Source organism: Ziziphus jujuba, chromosome 9 (assembly GCF_031755915.1).
Source record: "Ziziphus jujuba cultivar Dongzao chromosome 9, ASM3175591v1".
Lineage (NCBI taxonomy): Eukaryota > Viridiplantae > Streptophyta > Magnoliopsida > Rosales > Rhamnaceae > Ziziphus > Ziziphus jujuba.
The window spans coordinates 5899222-5912111 of NC_083387.1; the positions used below are offsets into that span (position 1 = coordinate 5899222).

At 33.1% G+C, this 12890-nt stretch overlaps 1 protein-coding gene across 3 annotated transcripts; it reads left to right on the forward strand.

Annotated features, from left to right (window-relative positions):
• Positions 1–4926: 4926 nt before the first annotated feature.
• Positions 4927–10808, forward strand: LOC107426464 (uncharacterized). 3 transcript variants are annotated; one of them, XM_048480800.2, is made up of 6 exons: positions 4927–5232; positions 6435–6581; positions 7147–7223; positions 7368–9251; positions 9650–9797; positions 9890–10808. In XM_048480800.2, the coding sequence occupies exons 1-6, from the start codon at positions 5220–5222 to the stop codon at positions 10612–10614; spliced, it is 2994 nt and encodes a 997-aa protein (XP_048336757.1). In that variant the 5' UTR covers positions 4927–5219; the 3' UTR covers positions 10615–10808. The 3 variants fall into 3 exon arrangements, with proteins under 3 accessions (XP_048336757.1, XP_048336759.1, XP_048336758.1); XM_048480802.2 differs by lacking the exon at positions 4927–5232 and adding an exon at positions 6120–6236; XM_048480801.2 differs by lacking the exon at positions 4927–5232 and adding an exon at positions 6161–6307.
• The last annotated feature ends 2082 nt before the right edge of the window (positions 10809–12890 follow it).

Sequence of the window (12890 nt, forward strand, 5' to 3'; positions counted from 1 at the left end):
CGGCATGATTGAAAATTCCACGGTTAAAATTTTCACCTGCACGATCAGAACTGCTGGATCCACTTTGCCACGTATGCAACCCCCACTCTGTCTGCTGACGTCATCTAACTTCCCACTCCATCACCACCCCCATTCATTTCTTTCACATTCTTCCCCACGCGCAGTCTCTCCGCTCCTCCCTCTTAGCTCCCATCCCCATAGACCTGTTTTATATTTTTACCATTCTACCCCTGCCTTTTTAAGCATATTTCTTCGCACTTGAGATGGTCGTGATGTCGCGGCAAGATTGGCTCCCCCCTGGAATCCAACTATAAATATTCTCAAATCTGAAATTACCAATTTACCACAAAAGATGTTTCACCATTTATACAATTCTCAAAATTCAATATTCTATCAAAAAAAAAAAAATTTTTTTTCTCAAAATTCAATAAAAATCCTAATTTTTTATAACACTAAAATATTAATTAACTGTTCAAAATTTCAACCTACCTGCGTAATGTAAATGTTTGCTGGGTCAAAAATATATATTTAAATTTTTGTAAAAAGGTTTGAAGAGTTGTAATTTCTTTTTACGTTAGGTGAAAAGAAAATTATAATTAGAATACCAAAATAATAATAATAATAATAATAGTAATAAAAAGTAGTTTAGTTCCAGCAGTTGTAATTGCCTTTTCAATATGATAGAAAGCAAATCTGTATATTCTGTTTTCCTAATCAACTCAATTAAATATTATGCAAATGGTACAAAGTCTTTAGAATGTCCTTTCCTTCAATAATAATATCTGTATAACAGTTGATCTGATATTATAAAAACGTAAAGAAAGAAATATATATTATTTGTAAGTCATCCAAAAGAAATATATATTATTTGTAAGTCATCCACCTGTTGGCATTTTTTTTTTCTTTTTTTAGAAGTTAATATATTACATTATTGATCTACGTAGTATAAAAAATATTTTATAACCAGCTTTTTGCCACTATAGTCCAAATGCTGCCAAAAGAACTAGGGAATTGACCTTTTCTTGCTTATTCCAACTTTTTTTTTTCTGCCTAATCAAGTCCATAATCTGTGTTAATACCAAACCCAGAAACTGGAATAGTGAAAAACAGTCTCAGAGAAAACAAAAGGATGAGTCATTTTCATAGGCATGTGCAGTCTCTGTACTGCCCCATCCATAAAGGATAAAAGATTTGTGGCCCATTCCAGATTTTTTGCCGGATTAATTCGCTAATCACATAATCAGCTCAATCAACATGAGGTTTTGCCATAACATGCCTACTTTTAGCAGTATTTTGGCTCCTTCTGCTCAATTTTGCCCTACAATTGTGGGAAAAACAGACAAATTTTAAAGTTTTTAAAAGGGAAGAAAGTGACTTTGCCAGTGTTTTGGCATTTTTCATATGTTATTGTTCCTATTATATCTGACTAATTGGTCATTTTTAATTTTTAATTTTTTTTGAAAAAAGAACATGGTTAGAAAAGAAGAAATTACAAAAGGTAAGAATGATGAGAATGATTTAGAAACTTTTTTAAGAGGTGCTCAGGTGGTTTCCATTATTATTTTTGGATCACCTCAAAAAATAAAAATGATTATGAATTTGTGACATTGATTTAAAAAAAAAAAAAAAAAAAAAAACCAGCTTAAAGTGAAAAATGATGAAAAATTAAAAGGCCCACAAGTCTTCCTTTTGATTATGGGCAAAGAAGATCTTGTCTTGTAAGGTCATAGAGTGGTTTGGTTGGTAGTAGGTCCCTGTTACCTAAACTTGGCTCGAGTATTATGGTCAATGTCACTGATTTTTATCCGTTGAGATTTTAAATTGCTCTCCTTGACTCATTGCTCATGATTTCTGTTTCCCCTTCTCTTTTTTTCACCTAGAATTTTTTTTTTCCCCATGTACTAATACTACTTGATTTTGACAAATAAATTATTATTTTTTTTAATAGAAAACAAAAGAATTTCAAATTTACAATCATTCTTCGATTAAACGGCTGTCCATGCAAGATAACAAAAAGTAGATGAAAAATGAACTAAGCTCCTTTTTTTTTTTTTTTTTTTTTTTTTAATGTGAGAAATGGACCATATGATAAGGTTTTTATTCTGTAAAATATGTCAAAATCTGATCATCTTTTTCTGCCCTTTACGCAGAACTAGCCTAGAAGGTGAGTTATAAAAAAATATATATATATATATATATTTGTTTACCAACCCTTCCACCCCAAAAAACAAATAAAAAATTAAAAACAATGATTCTCTAGTAAAAGAAGAAAGTACTTCATTTTATAGCAAATACATTGCAATTTTTAGGATATCCATATAAAATATGGATCTATTTTCCAGGGTCCAAAACTTTCCAATCCAATTTAACCCAAAAAAAAAAAAAAAAAAAAAAAACTTTCCAGTCCAAATTCCAAACCGCGTTGTTAAGAAGTCTACAGACAAGGACGAAACTTCGAATCAAGTTTGCACCGAAATATTCATACCGGGCTTCCTACTAAATTCATTAATCACTAAGCTACTGAAAAGACACAGTACGCTTTGCATTGGGACCATTATACTTTGTTCTTTTATTAAACATTTTTTCTATTTATTTATTTCCTGAATTTTTGTAAGTTGTGCTAAATGATGAGATAGTAACAGATTAAATAAATAAAGAATCTTTTTATAATATTAATTCAAGTGGTTTTAAAAAAATAATATTAATTATAAACTGCTTGAGAAAAATGAGTGGTGGTATTAGAAAATGAGTCATTCTATATCTCTATCCACGAGTATCTGAAAATAATTTCTCTATGATGAGTAGGCGTGCAAGTGCATTTGGGCTTTAATGACCTAAAAGAATAACAACAAAATATTAGATTTAATTTGTCTATTTATCTTTCAAATAGGGTGGCTAGCTGCTGGTGTGCTGCTGCTAATTGTATTTATATGGAAAAATAAATGAAGCTTGTTGTTGTTGTTATTATTTGGATTTTGTTGTTGTGATTAAATATAATATTAACGATAATGCATTCTGAGAAAAAGGAAACTAAACTAAAATGTACCATTAAAACGTTGATATAAGAACAATGACTTGTTTTCTTTTTTTTTTTTTTTCTTTTTTTAAGTATACATATTTATGTGTGTGCGTGTGTGTGTAAAATAAAGAAATTTTTACTTTTTTTGAATAGAATATATTAAAAAAAATTGAGTGGAAACTTTCAAATGCCAATTGATGTGAGTCATAAGTTGCATAGTTTGAAAGTTGAAATATTTATTGGTTTGCTCCTTTTTCAATGAACATGCATGAAACACAGTTTCAAATTCTCTGGTGTCATTTATTTCATTACAGTTTTGACTTCTAAAAGCAACACATTTCTTCATTTTCTATTCTCATAAATGTGGACATATACAAACAATTTAGATGCGTTTCAAAATATTGTTTTCATATTTTGCCAAAAATCTAAAACAAATGCTGGAAATTATTACTCGTTCTATTATCCCCAAAAAAAAAAAAACCAAAAAAAAAGGTTATTACTTGTCTAAAGAAGTTTTAGTTGTGAATCATTATTTAAAAAAAAAAAATCTATAGAGCATTTTTTAGCAAATATATATATAGTGAAAGTTTATACTTACCGCATCAGTAATATAGATATTGTCTTTTTTTTTTTTTTAAAATATTAGTAATATTTAAAATGGATGCTAAATTGATATGACTTAAATATTATTAAGATTAATATTTATATTCAAAAGCTTTGCAAGACATTGTAAGTTTCTTAAAAAAATTGAATAGAAACAGAAAAATGTAGTAAAATATATAATTAATTAATTACTATTAATATTCTTTTTACACGGTAGCAGAACAAATTTTTGGAATTAGTTATACATTTGTACTATTTAAGTATGTTAATTTAGATATTATATAAATAACAATTAACATTCAATTACAGATATATTGTTAACATTTGAAACATTCTCATTTTATTGAAAAAAAAACTTATTTATCACCATTGATGAATGATCATCAATGACACTTATATAACATAAAACAATTTAAATTGTTATTATAAAATAGTTTACTTTTAAAATTTTAATTTAAAAAATAAAAATAATTTATTTCTTAATTAATTTTTTTTATATAAAATGGTGATCGTTGCTAATAATGTTAAATAACAAAACTTCTGAAAAAAATATTTAATATACACATGTATGAATGTATATGCATGTGATCAAAACAGTTTTTAAAATTTATTATCAAATTACCCCAAAAAAAAAGTTTTTAGAACTATTAAAATTTATACCCTTTGCTTATATATGAAAATTTACCTTTTATATTATCCCAAAAAAAAAAAAAAAAACCTTTTAGAAGTCCATAAATGACAATATATTTCAAATGTACCATTTTGATATTTTTCCATTCCAAGTTGATGTGAAAATGTTTTCCTTTCAATTACTCAAAACAATAAAGCCCCAATTAATATAAACAAAAGGCTTTAAATTAGATTTAAAAAAAGCTCCGAATAACAATTTACAATTTTAAAGTAACAGAAAACATTTTATCAAAAAAAAAAAAAAGTAGAAAACATCCATCGATCGAAACATGAACATGAGCAGTTAAAAAAAAAAAAAAAAAAAAAACAGAAAAATGAAAAGGAAGAGAGAGTAGATGGAAGTTTCACTCACAAGCAAAAGGGCATTGGTGAAAACAAAACTCAATGCTTCTGGCAATCTCATCAGAACCTCTAAAAGGTAGTCCAGAATTTCAAATTTTCATAAAATTAAAGGCCAGCAATGCAAAAAAAAAGAAGAGAAAATATAACAAATTTATTTAATTTATAATTTTATATAAAAGAAATAAATTTGTAATAAATTTAAAGGATAAAAATATTGGTATTATCTGATTATCTTTTATTTTATTTATTTATTTTGATTCTCTCTCTAACTGGTTATCCTCGATCAACTCTCGCTACCGTAATCCAAACTAATAAATCAATCACAATTAAGCAAAAGCTTTTCAAGTCCGACAAACCGAGAGTCGGTGGAGAGAGAAGCTGAAGCAAAACCAACCCAGCTCCTCTTTTCTCTACGCTCACACGCACATTCATACCCACCCACAAGCATAAACGCGCACGCAGACGCAAACATACACCAGGAGCTGCCGATCTAGTCGCCATGTCAGATCCGGACCGGTACCCTGGCTAGTCCCCGGCCACATTAGCACCGTAATGTCAGATTCCGATGACCTCATCAGGTCGCAATCTCTCTCTCTCTCTCTCTCTATGGAAAATGGCTTCTTCAAATGTGTCAGAGTTTTTTTTTACATAGTGTGGCCGAGGAGTCTGTAGGATATCTTTTGGATTTTCACACTACTTTTTTCATTTCGCCGTGGCCTTTCCACTCTCTTCGATCTCGCACTTTACGAAGCTCTTGCTTTTGCTGCTAATCGAATCTAATTCTCTCTCTGGCTTTGCTTTCTTTTTTTTTTTTTTTTTTTTTTTTTTTTTTAAAGAAATAGTTTTGGCTGTAACTGTGGCAGCTTTTTTTAAACGTAATATTTGAAACGTAAGATTCTTGGTTTTTGTTTCAATCCACCGCAATCATTTATTTTACTTAATTTTTACTATTTTTGCACTGATTTTGCTTCTAAATGTTTCTCATTTTTATTTACTGATTAAGCTTCGAATTTGCTTGTGATTTTTTCAAGTTTTGGTTAATTCCTAACCTCGAGTTTTGCTTTGATTTTCGAAATTTTGGGCCTTCGAGCATCTAAAGGTCGTTTTACCGAGCTTTTGTGGGCGTCAATTAATTTAAATGTAGCTAAGTTGAGACTGTGATAGGTGTTTTTTTTTTTTTTTTTTTTTTTTTAACCTCCTTCGGGGCTGGGAATATAATATTATATTGAAAATTACTTTTGGTTCTGTGATTTAGAGATTGTTTTGTGGATTGTGGTATTGAAGCATAAATTGGTGTGACTTTTCAAGTAAATATGCTGGATTTTCAGTCTGCATAAACAGTTGACATGTCTCTGTTTTCCTCTTGAACCAAGGTCTTCTTTGAACAAATGACTTTCATTCTCTCTCTCTCTCTCTCTCTCTCTCTCTCTCTCCCCCACCCCCCCCCCCCCCCCCCCCCATAGCCGTACGATTTGTTCCCTAAGAGGTTGTAGCTTATATCGCCCAAATCTCTCGGTTCTACTTGGGCTTGGAGCTTGTAGCCTTCTGCTAAGAAGGCGTTGAGAAATTGTTTTTCTTTTCGGTGAATTTTGTGTTGTTTTTCTTTCAAGCCTTTATTTGGTACAAAATTACATCGTGTTTTCTGGCCTCTGTGTAAGCTGCCCTTTTTGCTCAAGAGAATGAATATCTGTTCTCACAGATCTTTTGCTTCCGTCTAAACATTAACTACCTAAGCGAGAGGTTGCAGTGGAACTTATTTGTCCGAACTTTGTCACTGCAGGTGTTAAAATGAATGGGATTCAGCGCAGGAAATGTCAAAACGTGGAGGAACCTTTCCCAGGATGCTTGGGAAGAATGGTAAACCTCTTTGATTTGAATACGGGGATTACTGGAAACAGGCTGCTAACAGATAAACCCCACCATGATGGTAATCTCTTTTTATTATTATCTTTTACCAATTCCGAATTATGAAAGCATTTTCCATTATGTGACAAGCATTTTGAATTTGTGGATCAAATTCTAAAAGTAGATTGATTTGGAACTTAGTCAGAAAATTATAGAGAAAGATGAGCAGTTATCATGTTGACATTTGGCTTGTCTGGAAAATCTCTATTTGATCTAATATGGATTTATATAGTGGCTCATAACTGTTGGTTTGCTCTAGTTAATGGTAAAACATCTGTAGTAATTTGCAGAAAAAGCTGTTTGTTCTCACAGCATAATCTGTCTTCTTTTTTTTCTTTTTTTTTTTTTTTTTTTTTTAAAGTGTCTTGGATAATGAGTTATCTCTGTTTCTCTGGCAAAATCAAATCATTAATATTACTTTCTCAGATTAGGACCTAGTATCAAATTTCTATTTTAAAATTTCCTATTCCATAAATTTCATTATCACATTAAAACTAAGATTAATTCTCCTTTGGTATTTTCAACTGTATTTATGAAATTATGATACCAAACCATCAGTTCTTGACATAAGCATGATTGCTTGATAGGGTTTACACACTCAAGGAGCCGATCGGATGTGGGAAGGATGGGTTCTCCCTTTGGCGATAAGATGGAGGATAAACTGGTAAAAATTGAGGGATTTCTTTTTAGTGTAGTCATGGACTAGTGCTAGTGGAGTAACTGTTTCTGTTAAAAAGTGTATACATTTTGTCTTTTACTTAAGATATGCATCATTGTGATCTTGATTACATTTTTGTGGGGTGGGCAGATGGTGTCTGAGTTCAAGAAGACTTCATCAAACAAGAAAGCAAATGGAACACCCATGAAGATGCTCATAGACCAAGAAATGTCAAAAGAAATAAATTCTAAAAATAACCCACCCAATGTTGTTGCCAAGTTGATGGGGCTTGATGCCTTCCCACGTCAGCAGCCTCATTCATCTATCCAAATAAGCCATACAAACAGTTATTCAAGATCTACTTCTGATCTTTCAGGATTACCTTCAGGATGTTGGCAGCAAGAAGATGTGTTTTCAGAAAGGAGAATGCAATTTGAAGTACATCAGTGTCCAGAGAATAATGAATACAAAGATGTTTATGAAGTCTGGCAGCAACCTCAGAACCCAAGTTATGGAAGAGACGAGTCACCACAGAAGGGAAAGTATAATGAATATTTAAATGACAAAAAGATGGCCCTTGTTCGCCAGAAGTTTGTGGAAGCAAAACGCCTAGCTACTGATGAGAAGCTACGCCAGTCCAAGGAATTTCAAGATGCATTGGAAGTTCTAAGTTCCAATGGAGAGTTATTCCTTAAGTTTTTGCAAGAACCAAATTCCTTGTTTTCTCAGCATTTATATGACTTACAATCAATTCCCCCTCCTCCAGAGACCAAGAGAATCACTGTTCTGAGACCCTCAAAGATGGTTGATAACAGCACGTTTTCTGTATCAGGCCAGATGAATGATAAAAAGATAAAGAAACCAGCCCAGATGAGTCAAGGAGCTGTATGGGACAAAAGCCCTGGACATTCTCCTATGTTTACTAGTCCGAATGCTGATGAATGTCCTACTCAACCTACTCGAATTGTGGTATTAAAGCCTAGCCCTGGGAAGACTCATGACATTAAGGCTGTTGTTTCTTCAACTACCTTATCGCCAAGAATATTACACGGAGAAAACTTGTATGAGGAACTTGAAGATGAAGAAACACGAGAATCAAGGGAAGTGGCAAAAGTGATCACGCAGAAGATGCATGATAATCTGATGGGTCACAGAAGGGATGAAACCTTGCTTTCTTCTGTGTTTTCTAATGGTTATACAGGTGATGAGAGTTCATTTAACAAATCAGAAAATGAGTATGCTGCAGAAAATCTCAGTGATTCAGAAGTCATGTCACCGTCATCTAGGCATTCATGGGATTATATCAATAGGTTTGGCAGCCCTTTCTCTTCTTCTTCCTTCAGCCGTGCATCATGTTCTCCCGAGTCATCAGTGTGCAGAGAAGCAAAGAAGAGACTTTCTGAAAGATGGGCCATGATGGCATCAAATGGGAATTCTCAGGAACAAAGACATGTCCGGAGAAGCTCAAGTACATTAGGTGAAATGCTTGCTCTTTCAGACATGAAGAAGGCAGTAAGGTCTGAGGATGAAGGTGGTAATAGGGAACAAGAACCAAGGGACTTGGTTTCATGTTTGACTGGGAACCCGAACAATGAAGAAGGTATGGGTGATTCTCCAAGAAATCTTGTGAGGTCAAAATCTGTACCTGTATCATCTACGGTGTATGGTGCCAGGCTCAATGTTGAAGTTTCAGATTCCGCAGCTGGCAAGACAGATGTTTCCAAGGAGCTGACTAAGGCAAAGAGCATGAAATCATCACTGAGGGGTAAAGTTTCGAGTTTATTTTTCTCCCGGAATAAGAAATCAAGTCGAGAAAAATCTGGTGCATCTCAATCCAAAGATGAATCTCAAGCTGCCTCTGCTGGCACTTTGAGGTCTAAACTTCCTCCCAGTAAGATTAGTGATGCTGCACCTCCTTGTGCTAGTGAGAGTGGCCTTGAAGAGTGTTTTTCTCCTGTTCCATGTGTATCGTCAGGCAAAGCATCTCCAGATTTAACCAACATTGGCCTTAAACAAGGCATAGTTTCACGGGAGGTAGTCTTCTTTCTTTGTTGTTTATTTTCGTTCGTAGATTTGTTAATTTTAATGTTTGCTTATTTGATGTGGTTTTTGGCATGCATTGAATTAGAAATATTTGAATACTGTTTTTTATTTTATTTTTATTATAATGATTCTATATTGTATAAATATAAATTTGCAAATTTTAGTCATGGTTTTGCGTTACATTATTCTTATGCACTCCGTCAATTATTGAGTCATGTATTTGAAAAAAAGTTGAAGCTCTTCAACGACCAATTTCAGATGATGTGAACTAGTAGTGCATTTGGCTTAGTCCATTTGTTTATTTATTTTTTCTCTTTTTCCAATTTGGTTTGGTTCCTAAATGACACTGATGAAATCATTTACCAAAAAATTTCTTTTGCAATTTGCAGGCTGGGTTGTCCCTTATGAAGCCTATGATTCCTAGGAATGCAACTGAGAATCAGGACCAGCCAAGTCCAATCTCAGTTTTAGAACCATCATTTGAAGAGGATGACATAACTCGGGAATCCTCCAGTTATGTAAAGCCAGATGACCAAAGTAATATTCTTTCTTAAGTTATACTGGGTTTTTATTTTCACCATAATTCTTAATTACCCAGTTCTTATATTATGATCTTTGTCATTGAACAGGAAGTCTAGTGCCTCTGAAGTCTAATTTGATTGACAAATCACCACCTATAGGATCAATCGCACGAACCCTATCATGGGATGATTCTTGTGCAGAGACGGCTACACCCTATCAATTAAGATCCTCCTTAGTATCCACAGGCGCTAAGGAAGAAGAAAAGGACTGGCTTGCTTTGGTCCAGTCTCTTTTATCAGCTGCTGGCCTCAATGATGGGGTTCGATGTGACTCATTTTTCTCAAGATGGCATTCACTGAACAGTCCGTTAGACCCATCTTTGAGAGATAAATACGCCAACGTTAATGGCAAAGAGACAATGCAAATGCATGAAGGCAAGCGAAGGCAATTAAGATCAAGCCGTAAGCTTGTGTTTGACTGTGTGAATGCAGCGTTAGCAGACTGCACTGGTTATGGGTCTGACACGAGTGTCAGGTCCACGTCCTGTGGTGGGCCCCATGAGAGGCTTATGGAGGGTGATTCGCCCTTATTGGAGGACCTTCTGTGGGCCCGAATGAAGGAATGGTTTTCTAGTGAGGTGAGATGTGTCTCAGGGGATGAGGGGGACAGTAACAGCCTGGTGGTGGAGGGTGTTGTAAGGAAAGAGGTGGTGGGGAAAGGGTGGGCTGAGCAAATGAGCTTGGAAATAGATAATTTAGGAGCCGAAATAGAAGGGAAATTGCTACAAGAGCTCGTGGAAGAAGCTGTGGTTGATTTGACAGGTAGGATCTGATGATGAGTCTTGCAATTTCTTTTCTTTCTTTCTTTGTTTTTTTTTTTTTTTTAAAATCAATTAAATTGTAACTCTATTATTTATGTATTTGATTTTCAACAAATGATGCTCCTGCCTACCTCCTTTGTCTAATGATGCAAATGTTTCAGTTAGCCATTGTTTGATAATATATTTTGTGTGCGTTGTGTTTGGCATGTGTATAATTGCTATATACACCTTTTTCCTACTTTCTGATCCGTGAGTTTTTCTGTATTGGTGCTGTACTTAAATATAGAGGTAGCATAATATTCATCGGTTCAGACAAATAAAAGAAAGTAGGTTCATAATCTTATCCCTTTGTATTATGCTCTATCGGCATTCTTTTGATTTTATATTTGTTAATTTTTCTGAAAATTTTCTTTTAAAAGTCTAGTTATGAATAAAATGCTTCCTAATTGTTAACGTCGACATTTATTCCCAACTTTATGTTGCATAGATTTAGATAACATTATCGGTCGTTCTCTTTCCATTTATATAATATCTTCACTGTTTATAATATATGTCTAGTGAGAGTCGTTTTAGGCGGGTCTTAATTGATGCGAGTTAATAAGGATGGTATTACATATAATGAAACAAGCATTTTGTTTGGCGATTTGGTTTCAATTCATGTCTCTTAACTCATCCTAAGCAATGAATGGGATAATTTATTTTTAGGAAAACAGTGGATGTGATGTGCTGTTGATATAAGGTAGCTGGTTAATAATATTGTCCATCTTTCACACATGGGAGTTTCGATGGTAGAAGCAAAAATGTGGTCCAAAATATTATCTGTTTTCTATAGGTACGAATTACCAGAAGCCTTTTTGGCAGCTTGGAATCACCTTAACGCGCTCTTCAACCATCATGCTTTTGATTCGAAATAATGAAAATTGACAGCTATATATTTATATATATATCATAAATAAGTCCATAGGTACCTTGAACTTGAGAACTATTAATTTACACATAATTATGTATTTAGATAGGCGTGTGTATATATATATATATATATATATATAGCCGATCTAATAAAATAAACCAATGACAAATAGATGGTGTAACCAAAAGTTAGGTGAAGTATGGCCATGTGAGTTTGATTATTAAAATTGACAAATATAAACAAGCACCTGATAGCTGTAACATATTTTTAAAGGTAATGAGCACCTGATAGCTGTATGTATCATCAACTATGTATGTAAAATGATGAATAAATGTTTCTCTTTTGGAACTCAGCCTCCCTTGTTGCCAAAAAAAGAAAGAAAAAAGAATAATAATAATAGTAATAATAATGAATAAATCAACAAAGGTAACAGCATAATCATGGGTTTGAAAACTATGCAGTACAATATGCAATCAATACATGCAGCTACTAGGCGAGTAACATCAATGTACTACTAAAAATTAGCCAACGCAATAAAATACTAAGAGTAATAGAGAAAAACAGAAACCTATGATAATGTTTCCGGCTGGAACAAGATTTCTGTGTGCCTTTAATAAAAATTAAACTTACTATGTTAAGAACATAGGGACATTTCTCAAATGGGTCACGCAGAAGATATTCCTCGATGGAATTAACAGGCAGCTAGCCATAGCTGGTTAATAATATAGATATGTAGGTATTAACTTAGAATTTTCCAACTAAAAGCCGATTTTTTTTTTTTTTTTTTTTTTCAGATTTGTAAAGTTCCATTATACAGCACCTGTACAATAGAATGAAGGGTAAAAAGAAGACGGTACCATTGAAATCACTGGGAGTCATAAATAGAGTTGAAGTGTATCTGTCTGTCCGTGGGATCCGTAAAAGTAAAAATTGCTGCAAACAAACAAACAAACAGTTATAAATAAATAAATAAAAACCGCTGCGCAACCCACAATAATATTAGACATCAGAGGGCTTGTGGATCCGTACAGTCTTGTCAAATCGTGTACCCTTCTCTTTTCTGCCACTCAATAAGTCACCACTCATCCAATTCATCTTAAAAATTTACCTTTTAAATCTATAATTATATTTTATTTTATTTTTTTAAGAATGTGTTATAAATTGTCTTGGGCCAATCAGAGTTTTTCTTTATTCTTTAGACTTCTATGGGGTGACAATTTGATGTTTCCATCAAGAAGTATTTTACGTGTTTCCTTCTTATTCTAAATTAATTTCATTTCAGAAGAAACGAAACGTAGAAATGTTTATGACTGCATCTCCAACTTCACCTCTCTATCTATAGTTTTGATGTAGTTCAAAAAAATTTAAAAAAAAATCC